General features: G+C 44.5%; 3 protein-coding genes across 4 annotated transcripts; 2 read left to right on the top strand and 1 right to left on the bottom strand.

The window, feature by feature from the left end:
- Nucleotides 1–2,573: 2,573 nt before the first annotated feature.
- hmgn6 (high mobility group nucleosome binding domain 6) lies at nucleotides 2,574–5,906 on the bottom strand. Of its 2 annotated transcripts, none has more exons than XM_070836624.1 (6): nucleotides 5,787–5,906; nucleotides 4,798–4,830; nucleotides 4,572–4,601; nucleotides 3,849–3,899; nucleotides 3,610–3,729; nucleotides 2,574–3,482 (listed from the first exon to the last, which is right to left on the bottom strand). In XM_070836624.1, the coding sequence occupies exons 1-6, from the start codon at nucleotides 5,799–5,801 to the stop codon at nucleotides 3,435–3,437; spliced, it is 297 nt and encodes a 98-aa protein (XP_070692725.1). In that variant the 5' UTR covers nucleotides 5,802–5,906; the 3' UTR covers nucleotides 2,574–3,434. The 2 variants fall into 2 exon arrangements, with proteins under 2 accessions (XP_070692725.1, XP_070692726.1); XM_070836625.1 differs by having other exon boundaries at nucleotides 3,849–3,896.
- Nucleotides 5,907–6,940: 1,034 nt separating this feature from the next.
- On the top strand, nucleotides 6,941–16,833 carry sh3bgrl (SH3 domain binding glutamate-rich protein like). Its single transcript, XM_070836623.1, has 4 exons — nucleotides 6,941–7,141; nucleotides 13,735–13,920; nucleotides 15,380–15,460; nucleotides 15,836–16,833. Exons 1-4 carry the CDS (start codon nucleotides 7,097–7,099, stop codon nucleotides 15,869–15,871), a joined length of 348 nt encoding a protein of 115 aa, XP_070692724.1. The 5' UTR covers nucleotides 6,941–7,096; the 3' UTR covers nucleotides 15,872–16,833.
- Nucleotides 16,834–18,327: 1,494 nt separating this feature from the next.
- On the top strand, nucleotides 18,328–19,606 carry LOC139207425 (uncharacterized). The gene is made up of 2 exons (XM_070837144.1): nucleotides 18,328–18,524; nucleotides 18,767–19,606. The coding sequence occupies exons 1-2, from the start codon at nucleotides 18,356–18,358 to the stop codon at nucleotides 19,456–19,458; spliced, it is 861 nt and encodes a 286-aa protein (XP_070693245.1). The 5' UTR covers nucleotides 18,328–18,355; the 3' UTR covers nucleotides 19,459–19,606.
- Nucleotides 19,607–21,247: the final 1,641 nt, after the last annotated feature.

Below are 21,247 nucleotides of genomic sequence, written 5' to 3'. Positions count from 1 at the left end.
CCCATCCCGCGCGCGCGTGGCGGCCTGAGCAGAGTGATGTGGACAGTGGATGTGGAGTGCGGGGAGGAGACACGGGCTGGAAACGCGTGGGATGACAGGATAGGATATGCACATGTTTAAAAAGGGAAATGGGCCTATTTTAGTCACCATATCAGAACCCATCGTGGAGCTGGAGAGGACAGAATGAGAGTGTGCGCTGAGGGGTGTGTGTGTGTGTGTGTGTGTGTGTGTGGATGGATGGGGGATGGGGGGGGGGGCGTACCTCCCTCGTGATTACCAGACAGATGAGGAAGAGCTGCAGACGAGCAGGCAGACATGGCAGATGGTCTCTCAGACAGTTCAGACAGGCCATGCAGCAGGCGCGCACAGACCAGATCAAATAATATCGCAGTAATTAGCCCTGAGGTGTCAGGGTGCCTCACGAGAGGGCTGATCACCTGCGCGCGTGCGCGTGGCACCGAAGCCGTTAAGGAGTCAGAGGACTGGTCACAGGAGACAGGAGGATGAATGGACGGATCAATACAGGTGCAGGGAGATCACAAGCACTGCGCTGATGAAAGAAGGTGGCGCGGAATAGAGAGACCACCGCGGCTGAGACCCCAAACTTTGTGTCTGATCAATAATGCAGATATTTCCTTTTAGCCCCCCCCTCCCCCTCTTATCGATAGAAAAGACGCTCAACTCACAGTCTGGGCTTGAAGATCTGCTCTTAATTGAACCGTCTGGGTGAAGTTAAATGGAAAAGCAAGCGCATCAAATAGATGATGCTGCCAGAAGACTCAAAAGAAAGTATGAGGGAAGATGTGAATGAAAGGTTTTTTTTTTTCTCTCTCTCTTAAAAGCCCGGAGGGATCCACTTCAGAGTGTTTGAAGTGCTTTTTCACGATGAAATGTATGATCTGTCTCCTAGGATTCAATGATTCCTACAAATATGCCCCAGGAACAATAATAACACGTTTGACACATCAGTTAATAAAGTACGAGGATAATCAGAGCTCGACAGGACGCCATGAGCAAAGCGCCTGTGAGTTTGCGCGAATAAAGATGAGACAAGGGTGACATCTAGCGGTGGCGAGAGGCAATAGCGCTGTGTGCACAATAAAATATCGACAAAATGGAGCCCGGTGCTCGGCCATGACAATGCAGGTCAGAGGGTCTGCAACTGCTGCACGACACAACGGGGGAAGGCGACACAGGCGCACGCTCTGAGGGGAAAACCCACGCAGTGATTTATAGCTAAATGAACGCTCATGTGTGCTGCAGTCTTTAATAAAGAAGGCGTGCTGCAAGTCAGCTGCAGCCAATCAAGCCTTATTTAACCTCTTTCTTTTACAGAGGATTGTTCAGTTGTTTGCACAATGTGAGCCAAAGAAAAACAACAACATTCATTTGCATGTTGTGACGCAAAGCAAAGTGAGGTTTGGGCCTGAGACAGTGCAGCAGTCCTGCAGACACATTCACACACTGTCAGTGCTGCAGGCGCTTGCACTCACACACACACACGAGCACACACACACATTGCTAAGAAAAAGTAGCCTATTCATACTCTGCTTGCTTGATAGACTACATGCATTCCCCCTCGCTCCTGCCAGGCCTCGAACATGAAGCGATGCATGCGGCTTTACAGAAGAGAACTAAATGTGGAGCTGTCTTTATATGATGTTGCTAAATAAATCGGTGGTATTTTGTTTGAGGGCCGAGGTGAATGTAGTTCACAGCGCTCACGCTTGAGTTCATGTGGAGTTAAATGTGAGTGTGTGAAGCCTAAAGGGCAATAAGGGTGCGGGGTGGGCACAGGCCTCTGTAGGAGAGGATATACTGAGCACTCTGACTCCCCTCACCAAAGGTGTAGGCTTCACTAGAGGCCTTTGCTCAGTGGTCTAACATCATGTCCTGTACTTCTAGTGATTCTCATACAGGGTGAATCACCCTGTAAGGATAGAGGATGACGAGGCAAATGTGAGATCCACACTCACTATCAGGGAATCTAGTGCCGCTGACCTTTTGCTGACCCGAACCTCCCTGTGGATCTGTAGCACCACGCCGGTTTCAGTGCTCAGCTAACAGCCAGCGTGGCAGTAAGTTCTGGAGGATCGACAAAAACGTCTACGGTTTAAGCAGACAAAGCAGACAAGCAGGAGGACCGGCCTCCGCTAACAACCTGCATCCTGCAGCAGCTCGCTCAGAGGAAATGTTGGGATTCACCTGCAGTGGAACTACATTACAGACGTGTTTCATTTAGTCTCTGGGTCCTGCTTGGTGTCTTGCATATGCTACCATGCATCAAGCACATTAAAGGGCTGATTTTACATCTCCCCACACAGATTAACACTGGAAACCTCTCGCACGTGGTTAATAATGGAGACTGCATTAGAGCTGGGCTGAGTAGGTTTACAGGCTGAGCTATAGCATTAGACTGTGGTTCCATTGCTGCGTTGACTCGAGTTTAAACCTGAGCTGGAGTTTACTTTGCAAAACAGCATGATTTGATTATTAACTATTATTAATATAAATGTGGAAACTCTGCCTTCTATCCGTCTGCATCTCTTAAAGAAACATACTGGAGGCACTGATTCGAGGAAAATTCCCAGGACTTCTTTTTATTAAGAGAATTTCAGAACATAAGAGAGGGACCAGACACCTGCATTTGTCAGAGAAGGTTTCCAAATTCAATCGTTTAAAAAAACCAGAGTGTTTAGAAAAAGCCGACATGACAGCGTGGATGGAGCAGGAGCTGTTTTACACGCAGGGTCGTCTAGGAGACAGGTCGGAGGCAATCGCTGTTCCCGGAATGTTTCACATGTTCATCTTCCTCTTTCTTATGGACAACACACTTCAACACGCTTTTTTTTTTTTTAAAACACGATTTCAATGAAAAAAAAAAAAAAAAAAAAAAAAAAACAAGAGACAGAAGCATAAGGGAACTCACTGCACATTTAGAGGCCTAAAAGAATTACCCACATTAACATGGCTGAACCGTTAATAAAACATGGATAAAGGCTGAACTGTAGGGGAGAGGAAGGTCTAATCTGTGGAGGAAGAAGAAGGGAGGACGAGGAGGAGGGGGAGATCAGGGGAGGAGGAAAAACACAGGAATACACAACTCACAACGTAGCCAATCCGGCAGGGACGCACTTTCTACACCACACAAGCCTTCAACAATCATGAAATGCCATTTAAAAAAGATTTTAGTGTGTTCATCTTGCTTGCAGACACTTGATATGACCACTGCAAATCTGCAAGGCGCTCCATATTCAGCTTTGCTTTTTGTGCTAAAAATCTGTACGGATACTTATAAAATCATTGATAAAAATATTCCTCTGTTAACAATACGCCTTGGAGGGAAACCATGTGAGAGACTTGGGGGGGCTGGCTGGCTGGCTGGGGGTTCGGGGGGGAGGGATTGTAGAGGAGGAGGAACTTGGGCAGTGGTGCTACTCGGACTTGGCCTCCTCCTTGGCCTCCTCGGGGGCTGCCTCCACCTGGGGGACAGAGCAGACGGGCCCAAGTCAGAACTTTGAAGCATTTTTAAGTCGATACTGTGCTTGTGTGTGTGTGTGTGTGTGTGTGTCTATGTGTGTGTGTGTGTGTCCTGAGGACTTCACCCACCTCGTTGGTCTTGGCCTCTCCGTTCTCAGAGTGGTTCTCCTCGTTTGCCTCTGCCTCTGCGTTCTCCTTCGCCTTCTTGGTCTTCTTGTCCTCCTTCTTGTCGTTCACAGCCTTTTCTTTCTGTAGCACCAACAGGAGAGGCGGTCAGCAGGCCCAAACATCCACACACACACACACACACACACCACCTGAGTCCTCCGCTTTGTGAGGCAAGTTCATTCACGGCCGGTGTCTCTTACCTTTGCTGCCTTCTTGACCCTTGGCTCCGGCTTGGGTGGGGCAGGGGGCTTCTGTGAAGAAAATGGATGGGAACTAAGAACAGCTACAGTGTAACAGGACCTCATTTGCTAATTTGGGTTTTTTCTTCATGTGTTTCTGAAGGTATCAGAACACTTTAGTGCCCATAAGACACTTTTTTAAACGAGCAAGTGGCAAAAATGTAAACTCTGAAATGTCCCCTAGAAGGAAACTTCTTAGAATTAAGACATTGTCTGAGGGTTTCTAACACTAATATGACTGCCCCTGATTGGATTAATTAAGCACTTATGACAATATTGCAATACTAGGAGTAATAACTTTAAGCGCCACTGTTATGCCAGCTATTGGTCTTTAGTTTGTGTTGTACCACTTTTACTGGCAGAAAATGTGTTCTATTTGCATTCTAATAGCTTTACGGTATTTTTACTAACTTTTTTTACAACCCAATGCACCATTTATATATTCTGAACTCATTCTTAAGCTTAATAATGTAAAAATCACATATTTTGCAGTTTTGCATGGCTTAGAATTAAATTCAAGCATTTTATCGAAAGAAAACCTTTTTTCTTTGCTTGTTTTTGCTTCTCTAAAACCAAAAGTACTGCTTTGTCTACATAGTTGTACTTTTCAGCATCCTGCCACGCTGCACACGTTTACCGACTCATTCTGGAGATGTAAATGAGTTTGTGTTCGTGTCCCCTTACCGCTGATAACCGAGCTGATCTCCTCTTGGGCTGGAACAGAGACAAAGTGTTATCACGGGGCTTTGATTTTGATTGGGACTGTATTCGGGAAACACACTTTTCAATTCAACACTCAAGCACTTTCTTCCTGATAATGTCCTCACATATGCCACACACTGATTAAAAATGTCATTTTAATCACATGTACGGGCGTTAAATAACACCCCGTAACGCCCGCGGCCCTTACCTCCTCCTTCTCTCCTGCTTCTGTTCCCTGTGACTGAAAAACACAAATTTAACAAGTTAAAACAGAAAAAAATCAAAATGGCATTTCCTGGAGTTTAAATTGTGTTTATAAAAACAGGAAACAATTGCTAAATGCTTCAGGTGTATATTATGAATAATTACAGACCTGCTGAAAAAACTTTTTAGTTTCACGCAAAAAGAAAAAACTATTTGAGAAACAGGTCGTTTTAAAGGGCTGCAGCCCTCAAATGTTGGGGGGATGCGTGCCTGCAGCAGTGGGCTGTGAGAGCTCGGCCATGTGGGCCTCTGGAGCCATGTTTTGAGGGCCCTGGCCCTGCTTTTCCCCTCCACTCCCCCATCTCTTTCTCCCATTCAATGCATGAAGCTCAGATTTGAAAGCTGGCGCGGGAGTCTTTGAGAAGGGGGAGGGACCTGCCGGGGGCTCGCGCGCGCCACCGCGCGGCAGAGGCGCGCCATCGCAGCCATTTGGGACCACGAACAAAGAGAGAAAATATACAATTTTATCCAAACGCCGCGGCGAAGGTTTGTTTTTGCGGCCAAAATGCAAAGTAAAGGCACTAAAGCATTTTCTGGTGGCACTTTCGGCCGGTTTGGTGGCGGAATGGCGATAAGTGAAGCGTTTGTTCTCGGTAGGTCGGCGACGAAGGTGGACAAGAGCTGCAAAGCATGGCTGCTGCTTGTGCTTTAACTGCATGGAGACCGAGAGAGACTTCTGACTCCCCAAAGGACAGCGGCTCGTGAACGAAAACGCGTTTTTTAGGCCGCGTCCGTGCAGGAAAATATTCATTCTAACACATAAAAAATGTACATTATATCTACAAAATAGGGAAAAATCAGCAGCGAGAAATAACGGTTTAACATAGCGTTATAATTAAGTAATGTCTCAGAGGGATGTCTCCACAATCGTTTGCATGGCATTAATAGCTGATACCCCCTTCAAACTATTTTTGTTATTTTCAGAATACGTACCTTTCTCTTGGGCATGTTGAGCTCTTGGAGGTTTTCTTACAAATACAACTAAAAACTGTTTTTCTTAGTGGGCTCAGTGCATGTGAAGACGAGTGTCTCCCGTATGCTCGGCAGTGTAGTAAACACACTGGAACAGAGAGGAGAGTGGTTGAATGGGGGGAGGGGTGCGGCTAAAGGCATGATTGATAGGCCCTCAGCCAATCAGGTGACGCCATTCGGAGCTGCAGAACACTTGGAATTTTGGAGCCGGCGATGATCTGGGGTCTGAGCGAATGGCTTCTTGCAGGCAGAGATGGGAGGAAGCCTGCAAGAATAAAAGGCTCGCATTCGAGGACATATTGCCTTCATACAAGTTGAATTACAGTGAGAAAAGAGGCCGCGCGGATAAGCCGTGCGCACCGCAGTACAGGCCCCGGCGGCGGGCAGCGCGCCCCGCTGTAAAGCCATGCATCCTCGCTGGCCCGTCTAAAAACAGGGGCTCACATCTGCAGCGGCCAGCGAGGGGACATTTCACCACAAATTCACTTCGTGTTTCAGTCCAATATGGCGCCCACTCATCTCCGACACATTTTTTTTTTTTTTGTTTGTCAGTCGGCTTTCCTAAATTCGTTTCAGGGAAAAGCCTTGCGTCGCCTGCTCCAGACGCCTGCAGGGGGCCCACAAAGCCCGTGTAACGTTGTGGCTGCAGGACACGGCGCTTCGGCGGCTGTGCTCTCACACAAAAGCGCCCAGAAGTGTTCAAAATCTAGCAGATTTGTTTTTCTTTTTTTTTTTTCTCTCTCTCTTTCTTTTTTTTTCTTTTAAACCAACCCCTTCACTCATTCACCGCCCCGGCTTTTACTGGAGCACCTGCGAGGCTGCACATTTCGCAGGGATAAAAGAACAATAGCCAATGTCTGGCTTGCAGACAATGGGGTCGATGCTGAAATATTCAGACAATATAACCCTGTTGTCTTGCCATCACGATGGGCCTATTGCCTCCCAGTGCGCGCGCGTACGTGTCTCAGAGTGTGTGTGTGTGTGCTCTGGGTCTACAGAGAGAGAGAGAGAGAGAGAGAGAGAGAGAGAGAGAGAGAGAGACTGGAAGGGGCGGGGAGGCGGAGTAGAGGCGGAGGAGGAATGCGAAGCTCCATCCAGTGCTGAGAGTGGGAGCATTTGCGCAGATAGTCTGCGCTGCCTCCATCAGACGCACAGCATTTCAAGCTTCAGGGGGAAGTTTGTTGTTGATTTGTGTCTGCAGAGCAATCCGCCTGCACAGTGTCTGCAGGGAGTCACGGCAACCCCACCGCTGTCAGCATCACGGATCTAACATGGTGATCAAAGTGTACATAGCATCGTCCTCAGGATCCACTTCGGTAAGGGAGAGAAAGAACGGCACGGCTTTGTTTTGTGTGCGTGCGTGCGTGTGTGTGTGTGTGTGTGTGTGAGATGCTTTTAGCTGGATTCACCCGCTGCATGCAGGAATCAGAGAGGCAGTTGAACTTTTATTGAACTCACCAACTGATGTCCACCCGGCTGTCATCCCCTCAGTCTGGAGGAGTCTGACTCATCAGTATAGGCATGCTGCTCTGCCCTCCTCAGGACTCCGGCCACAGATGGGCTCCCTCAGTGTCTCACCCTCTGGCTTCTGCAACTTTGTCACAGAGGAAGTTTGAGCTGCTTGCGCTTCTCTCTCACAGCTGCGGTTTGTCACACTGGTTCCTGAAGTGACAGTTTAGCGCGTTTGCGGCTGAAAAGCAGGAAGAGGCTTGCAGTAAAAAAATCCATACACGAGCTTAACACGGTCTGTTCTGTCACCTGATGCCAGGAGAGGCAGGCTCACGGTGCGTGTGCTCGACAGGGAGACAGATCTGACTTGTTCTAGAAAGTCTTGAGCGTTGCCTTGACTGCCCTTCAGTCTCATTCTTGCCAGTTTCTTCCAGAGTGGAGAGGAATGGTGGTGATGCAATTCTCCAGGGCCCCTTTTCAGACCTGCAGCTGCAGCCCAGGAACACTTATGCTCTGTTTGGGACTAGCCGGAGGTCTGGATTCGTGGCAATCTACAAATTTTCTACTGGAAAAGTGTGTTATGGCTGGAATTCTGGCAACAAAGCACCGTTCTTGTAACCAAATATGTTAAGCTTACAGCTGCAGCAAGACTCAGCATAATCAGTGATCAGTGAAATATTACTAGCAGTCACTTAGGGTCTCTCGTGGTCTAGAGTTGTTACAAAAATGTTCAATGGTGCAAGTGTGCTGAGGGAAACAGGAGCCAGTAAATCTAGTCCTGTACTTAAAAGGACCAATTAAATTAGAGTACCCTGTGAGGTCATGGGGTTTAGAACATCTTTAGGATGATTTACCCACATCGAGCAGCAGGTTTTCACAGCTCACGCACAGACAACATGATCAAGCACAGAGGCTCTTTTCAGTCGGACAGCGCCGGGCGGCTTTATTGCCCTTACAGTAAATGGCATTTGCCAAAGCTCAGCAGCAGTCTGGGAAAATGCATTACCCCTCATTGATCTGGCTTTATTAGAGTCTGTTAGAGCAAGTGAACAAGCTTCTGTCCTCCTAAATGCTGCACAGGCACACCTGCATTATCATCTCCATTCTGAATTAAAAAAGCAACAGTGTAATGTCTTTGTTTGAAGTAAAACCTTGTCTTTTGAGAAAGACATCCGGATGAGCTGTTGACAAGTTGTGGCAGAAACCCTCTGTCCTAACCAAGCTTGCAGTTTGATTGCTTCAGGGACCACAAAACAATGCCTTTGCGTTCCCCCATCCAGCAGTGTCTGCTGCTACATTAACCACCCCAGTCTAGTTCAGCATGTAAGAGGAGCGACGCACAGAAAAAACAGGGAGGCGTGTTTCAAAAAACTTCATTTACAGCTTTTGGTCCACTGAGGGAACAATTGCAGGTCAGAGAGAGGGATGGTGTAAAATTAGCCAGGGGGATGTATCACATTTAGCAACAAGCTACAACAGTCAGCATTAATCGGACGGGTGTGTTTTCTAAAGACACAAAGCTCTGTTTGCACGTTAGAGCACATTTCTAGCTTTTAGTGCTTATTGATTTCATGCAGTATCTGATCCACAATGAAGAACTGAGGCGAGCTGTGTCAACACGATTGCTCCGCAGCATTTCACATCTGTATGAGTGGTGAATAGATTAGGTTATTTGTGTGTGCATGTGTGTGTGTGTGTGTGTGTCCATTGGCTCTATAGTTACAAGAGTTTGCTTGTTGCAGCCCAATGTAATAGTCCTGAAATAAATGTTATCTATGAAACGCTGATGTTGTAGAATGTACAGTAGAAGAGTAAAGCATAAAAACCTTATAATATAATGACATTTAGTAAAACTGCAGTCTCACATCTAATCAATTGTGTGGATTCAACTATTTTCTGACTGACAAAAACATCATGATAAGCTACAAAAGAGGGGTTTTTTTGGGGCCTCTCCCTGCCCCAATTAGTGTGGGTTAGCATCCCTGAGCAAAGCACTGCCAGCTTAGCCCCCCCCCTGCCCTCCTTCCAACCCGACCCCTGACCCGTGCTAGTCCCATGTGGAGGGTGGTATCCCTGCAAACTGACTGAGAGCTGACATCATCATATTTCCACCCAGTAATGAGAAGCAGAGGGTTTGAGTCACCTGAAGGAACTCTGTTGTGACTGGCTGTGAATTCCCCAGAGAGACGTCTAGTGTTACCATCAATGGCTTTGTAAAGATTAGCTCCTGCTGTGTAGCCACCTCCTTATTTAAACTGTAGCTGTGGCAAAACATCAAAGACTAAATACGTTCTCATCATATTTATTCATACAGAGAATAGTACCCTTTATTCTGGGTTAAACCTGGTTCTTGGGTTACATTGAGGCCAAATTTGAAAAACAAATTAGGATTTTCTTTTAAATACACACATGTAAATACACACACACACACACTGTATCTAAACTGTGGAGCACTAAGACTCAAAGTACATCTGAGAAAAGCATAAAAACACTGGCCAGCCCAACAGCACATTTACTGCCTCATTTCCCTTTATGCATTGCAGCCACACTATTGTACAATTTCCTCATCGCTGCAATAATTGTACTTTTATAACTTGGGAATATTTTTCTGGTGTGTCTTGCTCCGGATGCACTGCTCTTCTTCCACTGTGGCTTTGACACGAGGGTCTGTAGGTCAGGCTTGAGTTGGATGGTATTTGCTTTGTCATATTGTGGCCTTTTGCTGCTGTTTCGCCTGTAGGCAGCAGTGAGGACACCCAGCCGGAGCACCAGCATAAGGCTCAATGCTACGTAACAATGCTATAATGCTAACTGCTGACTGAGCTCAGGATTGGGTGGAGGCTACCGCCGGTGCTAAAATTCCAGCGAGCGTCTGTTTTCAGCACACATCAGACTTGATCTAATCAAGACAAAAACCTTTATCCCTCACAAACACACAGGGCTGGAGTTGATTCATGTTTCCTTTAGTCCAGACAGTGGCGTTCCCTGCATTCAAATGTTGAACTCCTGAGACATTAGAAAAGGTCATTTAGTCTTATCTATGAGGAAGTTTTGACAGATTCAGTTTGAATATCATTTTCTTTTCATTGTAGTAAATTGAACATGAGTTGACCCCAACCCCGAGTCGACATAACTGATGGAATCAGTCTCCACCTTATTGATCCAAGCCTGTGTTGTGGATACAGTGCATCCAATCAGTGCCTACCACTGTCTGGCAGCTCTTCTGCTCTTTTTCAGTGATTGATCAAGTCTGGATCTGATCTCACTGCCCTGCCAAAGCTCTCAAATGATGATAATGATGATAACGATGATGATGATGATGATGATGATGAGATGGAATGAAAACCAAAGAGCATATGGTGCTAATTTCATCTCCACATCTGTGGTTTTCTTATGTTCTACTTGGACTCAAAACAAGCCTTAAATCTATTCCTTTATCACCTATTAATTTTAATGGTAACTAAATTGTAAATTAACTGTTTTATTCATTCAAAAATAACAGAAGTTTAACTGTTGGGTGTGCTAATGGTCACCCATATTGTTGCATGCATACCTAAATACAGTCATTTCAGACTCACTTTGATAGCTGCAGTTCCTCCATGGGTGTGTTCATGTGTTAACACATAACTGGTGAGGGGTCAGTGCTGATAAAGCTGCTAGCAGTGTGCAGTAAAAACAGATTTGTGTCAAAGTGTCTGTCTTAATGAAAAAAAAAATAAGAAGGAAACATTTGAAATTAGTTTAATAAACTTCTGTGCGAGTGGCAACTTACCTGGAAACAGAGTCTACAGCCACGCTAGCAGCTCTGTTAGGGCTGTGCACGGGTGCTTTGAGCTAAATGCTAATATGCAGATCTGCTCACATTGATGATGCGAACATGCAGACATGTAGCAGGTATTGTGTTAACTTAGCTACCTGTAGCATGCTAACATTTGCTAATTAGCACTAACCCCAAGTTTGCAGGTATTTGCTCACAAACAAAAGTAACGGACAAATTGGAGCTTGACTTGATGTGGTCTGGGGGGGGTCACTAAAGTGGTTCATCCTGAGGGGAGCATGAATGTTTCTACCAAATTTTATGGTAATTGTTGAAACATTTCGCCCTAAGCCATAAGGGACAACCTAGAGGAAAAGAAAAGGCGTGGGATCACCAGTCATCAGGGTAGATCATCTGGGAACCATGAATGTCTGTACAGCATTTGGTGACATGCCGTCTAGTAGAAGTTAAGATATTTCTCTGGATGAGGGAAAACTTTGACCTGCCGGTGGCTCTATGGATTAAAAGTCTGGATCACCAAAGTTAGTAGGTTTCATCATCTGTTGACTATGAAGGTCTAGTCTAACTTTTATGTCTATTCAATAGATGTTGAGACATTTCCAAAGAGGTGGACTGACACCAGGTATTTCCTGATCCACGTCCAGACAAAACACAGACAATGTCTCTCTCGCTTTTGCATTTTTTTTTTTTTAGCTCAGTGTTAGTATATTTTTGCATTCAAAGGCAAACTATTTAGGTAGACAGCGTGGGTTATGGAAATCAAGTGTTGAAGCTTACATTTCCTGCTGCCTGTTGACTGCCTGCAGGCCTGACACTGGCTCATCCCTCTCTCTCTCTTGTCTGTGCTGAAAGCACAGAGGAGTAATTCTCCAGCATTCCAGGGAGACAGATAAAGAGTGAATAATACAAGGCAACAGGAGAAGAGTAGTTGTTTATTACCACACCCAGAGCCGAGGACAGACTGTTTTTTTTCCACGTTTAAATCATCAGAAGCTCAACTCAAGTCATAGCACTGCAAAGGGCCAAATGGGGCAAAGCTGAGAGCTGCCACTGTGCAATTAGAGTTAGGGGCAGATGGCATGTGGCCAGTTTGCCCAACAAATTAATTTTGCTTGGCAACAGTACAATGCAGGCTAGTTGGGGAATGGCCAGTACGCACAAAAACAAAGGAGAAAAGAGGAGAAAGTTTATCCTTGTGTTTAATTTACCATTTTAACAATTTAGGATAAAGTTATTTAACTGTTGTTTTGGGTGAGATTACCAGCTTAATGTGTGTTTTGCTACCGTAGGCCAAAAGGGAGAGAGAGAGAGAGAGAGAGAGAGAGAGGGGAGGCAGATTCTTCCATCAGACAGAGGATTGTCTGTGTTTAGAGACCGAGTGAGTTAAAGTGAGTTTGAGTTCATGGCGTTCCACTCCGTTGCTTCGTGCCGCGCTGGTTTCCAGAGCAGGTGGGGAGAGAGCTGGTTTTAGGACTTTGGCCTCGGGAGTCCAACTGCCATTGAATGATTCAAACTGTACCACGGTTGATCCGCCAGCATTGTCAGCTCCCTCATTTCCATGCCTCAGTGTTGTTTCAGCAGATGGCTGTTGAATAATCCACCTGTCTCATCTGCACACCACAAAGCTGGGAAGAGCGGTCACATGGAGGCGCCTGGACTGGACGGAAGACAACAAATTCACCATCCATAAAGCCATGTTTTTACCGTGAAGTTGGCTTGGTTTGATTTTAGGTGTGTGAATGTGTGTGTGTGTCCAGCTGAGGCTGGATGTGTGTGTTCCTCCTTGCAGGAAGCCTTATTTGGCTCGCGTTTGACCAGTTACCTCCTCTTGAGTCCCAGAGGAGCTCTTGTTTCCGTCTGGCCTTGTAGGGCCATCCTCCCTCTGACACACACCCACTGAGACCTCATTGGACCACTACTTCATACACTGAATCACACACACATCCATAGTTAGAGGCAAAGCCAAGAGCTACGCGAGCAGACAAGCACACATTTATCTGCCCATTCTATGGCTTCTTTATTAGCTTGCTGTGAACAACCTAAGGACACACCTGATCATACACTGAGAAAGGTGTGTCCCACACCGCCCATATGACATCACCATGTGATTCGTGATGCACTGTTATCCCCTTTGAAGTTGCAGAGTTGGATGTTTGCATCCTCTCAGATGAATCCCCTGTGATATCACATTGAGTAGGATGGACCATTAAAAGTGTTAAATATGGTGTTGTGCCTATGCAACAGAACAGCGTTTTGTGAGGAAAATGCCTTTCAAAGATCTTTTTTTTCAATAATTTGAAACAATGAAGTGAAATTTCCTGTTAACTTCGAAGGGGGATGATGGGAGTCCAATCTTGGGAGTTGTCGTCTTCCTCACTCTGTGGCATTTTTCATGCAGATAAAACACAATCAGTCCTCGCTTAGCCTTGCCCAAGTTCACTCTCTTCAGTACTCTTGTGTTATTTCATTCAGCCGTCGGCACACAAGCGGTAACTTGGTAACAGAGCAGCCTGCGATCCCTGTAGTGTAATTCATCACAGCAGTGTAAAAGTGTCCTTATTTCTGCGGCAGACTGACGACGGCGTGCTGAACCGAGGCCCTTATGCTTCCTCATAAGGCTGAAGTTGACACATGTCTAACTGATAACTTCCCCTCTGTCACCCTCCCTCATCTCACACGCAGATTAAAAAGCAGCAGCAGGATGTGATGGGCTTCCTGGCGGCCAATAAGATCGAATTCGAGGAGTGCGACATCGCGGCCAACGAGGCCAACAGGAAGTGGATGAGAGAGAATGTTCCGGAGGAGTCCAGGCCGGCCACGGGGAACCCTCTCCCCCCACAGATATTTAACGAAATCAAATATTGCGGGGTGAGGCACACACACACACACACACACACACACGCACACACACAGATACTCTGAATTATTTTTTCACAGCTGCAACTTTACATTTGGGTTCACACTCACATCTCATCTCGTCTGTTTTTGGCAACAAAAAAAAACTGAGTACGTTTCCTGCCAGCACTGAAGTGTAGACAGAAAGAGTTATTGATCAGCGGGTGAACACAACAGAGCATTTAACAGCTAAAGAGCCTTCATGGTTTGGTGGAGACGTAGGAGAGGGAATACTGGGTTTTCATTCAACAGGTGGACAAACTGAAGGCTAATGTTGCTGCATATCTGCAGGGTTTTGTAAAAAAAAAGGTAACTGTTTTCTAACAGACCATCAGGTAATTACACGCCAATGTTTAGAATTGACATTTAGATTTTCTCTACCAGAAATGTAGGAGACCAGAAGGCTTCAAAACAGCATTTAAAATGATAGTTTAACGTTTCTTTCTGGAAACAAAGGGAAACAGCCTGGCTCTGTCCAAAGGTAACAAAATAATTTGATCTGTACAAAATACAAAATGAAAAATTTGTGAGCTCTAGAGATGCTGGTAGGCAGATTTCTTTTTTATCTGCTTCCAGTCTTTGTTAACTTTGTGTTTAACTGAGCTAAAGTTAACCATCACCTTGCTCTGTCTTAATATTTAACTGTGTGTGTGTGTGTGCGCGATAGATTTTCTCATCCAACTCTCAGCAGAAAGGAAACATTGTGAGTCCATTTTTCGAAACATCAAACGATTCCTAACTAACATCATGTGTGGAGATGCAAGTTACAGAACTTAGAACTTACAAATTAGAATTAGAAAAAAAAAAAAAAAATGTTTTGAGTTACTATTCTTGCATAAACCTCTCGGGGGGGTTGGGGTTGCAGTATTTCTCATATCCTGGCTACAGCCGTGCTCGGACATACTTGTACCACTACACCATGTACCCTGTGTTAGCAGATGCTCGTTTCCTCCCATTAGCAGCCAGTGGACGGTTTGAGGAGAAGCCGCACATGCAGGATGGGCTGTATTGAATGTCACAGACAAAGAGAACAGCATTTCCCAGGATACTTGCAGCTGGTTGTGTGTGTACTGGTATGTGTGCGTGGGAGAAAAAGGAGGGAAAACAAAGGAATGAGACGGAGTGAGGGATCAAGAATGAGAGAGTGCAGACAACTGAACAGTGAACTGGTGAATGTGTAAGCTTGTTTACTCAGGGTTGCATTCTCAGAGACAATACCCTCCTATCAGATTGACTACTGAGGCCTGTCCTTGGACAAATAACACACGCTTACAAAGAGCTCTCCGTGTGGCATCGCTGCTCGGATTGTCACCCTCAGGCTCTGATCCAGCGCCTGTTTCACATTATCATTCCTCAAGTTGGAGTTCAGATTTAGGCGAGCCCATCCTCTGATCGATCTAAAGTTCTCTCTGCGTGTCGTCCTTTTTCTCAGAACTATGAGGCCTTCTTCGATGCCAGAGAGGACAATGCTGTGTATGCGTTTCTGGGTCTGACTGCTCCTCCGGGCTCGAAGGTAAGCTCATGAACCCCAACACACACTGCTATCTTCCTAACCATATTTCCTGTAACACCGGCTTATGTGGCTAAATATATATTTATCCTCACAGTGTGATTTCTATACAGAAAACACACATATTACGTAATACATCTGTTCATGATATCCTGACACCCAAGCGGGCCTCCTGTCCTCTCACTCCTGCACACTTGCGCCTCCTCTCTGCCACAGCGGGAACTGCAGGGAGGTGTGCCAGTTACCATAGAAACAGAGGGGTTTTCCTCTGTACTGTGGCAGGGGATATATAAACCAATATCCTCCATTTTAATATAACTCACTCTCCCTCTTCTCCTCCTTTCCCCCCCTCTTGTCCCTGCCTCTGTTTCTCTCCAGGAGGCTGAGGCTTTAGCGAAGAAAGCACAGCAGTAGCCACTTCACGCTGTTTCTACAGGAGACCTAAACCCAGACCTGGACCTGATCCAGGACGAAAAACAGCAACATTTCACTCAGCTCATAAATATGTGGACGGTTGTCATTTACCTTTTTCAGTATGACTGTGTTCAGCTGTGCCTTTTCAGCTGTAGTGAAGGGAGGTACTAAAGCAAAGCATCATGGGTATCTACAAACAGCTCTGCCTCCTCCCGCTAACCTCAGCCTGCTAAGCCTATTGGCCTAATGTCAATCATCGTCAATCATTAGCATGAATTTGTAGCTTCCAGTTTGAGAACACGTCATCAGACACAACAAAATGTGACACAGATTCATCATTCGGCCGACAGAACATCATCCATGTTAACATTAGATCACAAAGCACCATCATCATCATCATCACCACCATCATCGTCGTCGCCATCATCACCTATTTATCTCGACACCTTTTACAAGTCTTACGTGCTGAATCCTGAAAACATTGAGTCCGATGTTGTGCACCCGTCAAAACTGCAGCACCTTCTAGAGGTTATCTATTGCAATCCCATTCTCTCCGTTCTGTTTTCTTTATATTGTCGTGATGCTGATTTAATAGCAACATTTTTTCTACAAGATGATATGTGTTTAAAAATGATGTTACATGCCGAAATGACAATTCTGCAAACATAGAGGGGTGTGAAATAGAGTTTTTTTATTTGCTGTGTTTGTTTTGGGGGGAGCTGGACAACTGCTCTTGTTTCACTGTAAGCATTCTGCTTCACATGATGTTGTTATCCCCGTCTTACATAAGTTTATATCTTCCCTCAAATAAAATAAAAATAAGACCCGACTGACTCTCAGTACTTCTTGGCGGTTGTCATGAAATAACGTTCAGTAATGACACCGCCAGACTAATTTGAAACAAATCCTGCCTTCGCGTGACATGCTGTTATTTTTATGCACAATAAATGCCTTTAAGTTTACAGCATATGACTTCTTTTTCATTGGGCATGCATGGGCTTTCAGGCATTAAGTGTAATGACATTTAAACATAAACTTTAATAGAACCTTTGTAGAAGCAACACAATGATATGTTTTGAAGAAGTCATCCCTTTTACTTGACTTCCTGATGTTTCTGCATCAACATCCAACAGATTTCCTCCAGAATGATATCCAGCCGCTCACAGAGCCTCTCAGCTCAGCTCAGCGGTGGAAAGGAACTAAAAAAATTACCTTCAAACTTTTTTCTGGTATTCCAACTTTTTTTACTTCCACATTATGCAATTTTATACTTCCTCCCCTTCATATATTAGAGGCAAACATTGTACTTTTTACTACAGCTGAGCTTACTTTTCAGATTACGACTTTACATAAACTTAACATGTTATACGCTTATGACATATTTGCATTACAACTAGTCCCCCCTCACACCCTCCCTTTGTATCCAGCAACTATTTTGCATTAATTTTTTTCCGGCATGACTACTCAAACATATTTTTCAATGTTTTTTGTGTCAGCACTCCTCTCCTGACTCACACTTCTTCAGTACTGAATCTACTTTGAGCAAGCACGATTGTTCCTGTGTGATACTGAAAGCAGTCGGCTGAAACTCTGCTAATAGAATTAATAGAAATAGGATTCCACTGTGTGAATACTCCTTGTGTTGCAATGATATAAATTTTTTTTTTAATCCAGCACGTATCCACACTGAGGTTTTGTGGACGTGTGTGTGACTACTCTGGCATATAAATGATTTTACACCATTGGATCCTGGTGTTTTTGTCTTAAGACCTGCTTCCTAAAGCAGTGCCCGGAGGAGGCCTCTGTTTCAGATGTCAACGAGGTGTAGCAGCTCCACCAAACAGCGATTTCCTCTCTAAACCTCTCACATGGTCTCATTTGAATAACTGCTTGAGGGTCAATAAGATACATTTATTCTAATATTTCACAAACGGCAAAAGTGGTATTTTTTGGTCTTCTTTCCCTGCCTCATTCATCATTTTACAGCCTTTCAAAATGATCCATAGATCCGACATAATAACCAGCTTACAGCCTTAAAATACTACTCACACACTTCAGACGCATCAGTATAAACATTCCCATAATTTTACATCACAGTATCTCACATTTTTCAGCAGAATGAGCAGCAATTTTTACTTTTGATACCTTTTACTGATAAAACATCTCTACTAAGTTTTTAATAGAGAACTACTTATAATGCAGCATTTTCAGACCGTGTCTTTCACTTTAGCAAAGGATCTGAATACTTAGGCTCCTCAGCTCACCACATCTTGTGTATGAATTTACTGTTCTCTTTTCTCTCAACTGTGATTTTCAGTTACTGACGAATAAAGGAAGTATGTGGAGGAGGGCGGAGGGACCACTTCTCAGTTGCAGAAGTGAAACAGGCCAGAAGAACTTTACAATTACATACACACTCACACCGTGCTAGTTTAGGAGCTCAAGAGTCACAAAGAGGGGTAAAAAGAGACAGGAAACACTGCCATGTTGGCCGAAGGTTTTCTCCGAGTGCTGCGTTACAGGGAGGAGAGAAAATTTGTCTCTGCTTCCAAGCTAAAGAGATCGCAGACACACACTCATTGTACGGATCCGTTAAACTGCATTCAGTCAGACTCAGACTCTACAGGTCTACAGGCAGACTCAGCTGAAGCAGGTAAACAGCCTTGTAACATGTTATAACACACAAACTGTCTGATGCAGTGATTACTTTAACTTTCAATACTGGTTTCATGTACTGATGCAAACTTTACACGGGCAAGCTCCCTTGCTTCCCTTTAACCGAAATGGTTTTACTTTGTCAGATATAATCTTGCTGAAGATTTAATGCCAAACAGTGAAAAATGTCAAATTAAATTGAATGAAATTAGACACATCTAAATCATTTTCTCTAATCAGGTCCAAAGCAGGAGGAAGTAGACGCTACAGATTTCCAGGGACTGAAGGTGCCTGAAGGCCCTGTAGGCCCTGTAGGCCTCTCAATCCCGAGGGGTTCACCTGTGTTCCTCCTGAACCCCGACTTTACGGTTTGCTTAGACGATTGTAGCCTCCTGGAACAGTACCCAGACCTGCAGGTGGCTGACTCAGGCCGCATCTCAAACAACCTGCTGAGAGCCACCGCCGCCCAGCAAGGTTTTGTCTCTGAAGTCTCCTGTCAGCCAGAGTGGGCCCAACAGGAGCCGCAAGGTGAGCCTGTTTCATTGATATCAGACCAGGGTTATCTGGTCATGGGGGCCAGTGTGAACATCAGCTTGGATCTGCCTGAATCAGGGTTGGAGCGAATGTCTAACTCGGTGCTGAATGGGCTGCTGGACAAACAGCTGGAGGAGGTATACATGCAGCATCTGACTGACAACCTGGCTCGATGTAACTCTCACCTGGGGAACAGCCTCCTGCACGGCCTGGTGCCTCCGCCGCAGCCCAGCAGCCAGCCACACCACTCACTGGAGGCCAGTCTGGAGGGGGACTTAGCAGGAGACAGCGGCAAGAAGATTAGTTATCTGAGCACCCAGAACGTTGTTCCCTGCTCATCCAACTTCAGCTCCCCTGTGCTGAGGATTTCAGAGGCTGACAGCACTCACCTACAGTGAATGCAATCATGCATCCACCCTGCAGAAGTAAGAAATGTGACGCCGAGCTGCTCTGCCAGACCACTTCCACATTTACACACGCAGACACAAAAACAACTGCAATTCTGTAAATCAACTCATGCTTTTTTTAAAAATTCAGACTTATTTACACAGTGTCTTTGTTTACTTCCTTGATGAAAAGATGCCTCAAATGTACCAGCTCTCATGTGCCATCTGCTGTTAGAATGTCGTACTACGCCGTCCTGAATCTACCTGACCAACATTAGCATTTATTTTGTATACATTATAATTGGTATTCATTATACTGCACACTGATGCTGACTTGTGAATACAGATGTATAGTATGTATAGCATAGTAATAATATGAGTGAATCCATCTGGGCTAAATGCAGCAAAATCAAAAGGTCAAAATATCAGGGTATGATTGTAATCAACAAATAAGCAGTTCTTTCTTATTAAGGAGTTTTTCAGTGTATTTGAACTTAATTCTTTTTCAATTTAGTTCTTCAATAAATGTTCAAATTCAATATTGTGCATGTTTTTACGTGATTTGTCACTCTGCCTATAATGTTTCGGGAAATACACGAGGTATACTGAATGGGTCCATAAGGTGGATTGACTGCATAATTGGTATGATTACTTTAATGAGATAATTAAGGCACTTACATTTACAATACCTGCCATTAGTGCAGTTGAAGTGTTTTCCAAGACCAGAAATGGGTATTTCTTTTTAGTTTTTGTGTCGAACAGATGCAATAAAATAACAACACCACCATAACAACATTAGCGTGCTGAGACAGTCGGAGAGCCATTTTACATATTGGACTTTCAAAGATGTTTTGTTATACTGTGAAAGTTTTATTTAACAGCAGACACTTTATAAACCCACCAAGACAATCACATTTTAATTTCAAGTACCAACTCCAAGCAACTCCAATAATTAGAATATCTGTTGTGTGATTAGAATAATGTAATGTAATGTTAATTCTGCTTCAGTGTGTGTGAGACAATGTGCTGATGGCCTTTTTGGTTGGAGTTTGTGTTGTCTTCTGAAGTCCACAAGATTTTTTCTTCATACCTCACATCACCTCTGTCTTAATGAAACCTGAAGGACCTGTCCAGGAGTCCACATCACTGTAATATTATAAGTAGACTATAAATACTGTAAAAATTGACAGTTTTAACTTAATAAGTTCTTGCTAAAATATCCAAGATGGCATAATCATGGTGCTTTAATAAGGAGCTGTGCATCACAGCCCGGCAGGCTCCAAATGTCCTTGTTAACTCTTTGGCTGGGTATGTAGTCATCACACTGAGCACCTGCACATCACAGGGAGGTCCAGCATGAACTAACGAAACAACAGCGTGAAGATTTATGGTGCATTTGCCTGCTTAAGGTTGATTTATAACCTGTGAAGGACAAATGCTCACAGCTGGGCCTCCTATGTACCCACAGTGAGAGTAACGGTGATCATCATCAGCGTGCAATAACACACTGGGCTTTTTGGAACATAAACTGGTTCACTGATCTGTGCAATAAGATGGAAAACAGAGATCCACCAAGGTTTTTCTCTAAGCTGTGTTAAATACATCTTTTATCTAGAGATTTCATTTTTGATTTTAAGGTAATCTACACCCACTAATTCAAAGATTAAATTAAAAACAAAAAAGTGAGGGAAAATGAGATATCACCCTTGGGAGATGTTGAAACATTAAGCTACAAGAAAACTATGATCTTGTACTTTTCATGCTGAGCAGTTGCTTTTGAACATTAGAAACATTATCAGTG

Source organism: Pempheris klunzingeri, chromosome 9 (assembly GCF_042242105.1).
Source record: "Pempheris klunzingeri isolate RE-2024b chromosome 9, fPemKlu1.hap1, whole genome shotgun sequence".
NCBI lineage: Eukaryota > Metazoa > Chordata > Actinopteri > Acropomatiformes > Pempheridae > Pempheris > Pempheris klunzingeri.
This window is presented reverse-complemented; position numbering and strand designations above follow the sequence as displayed.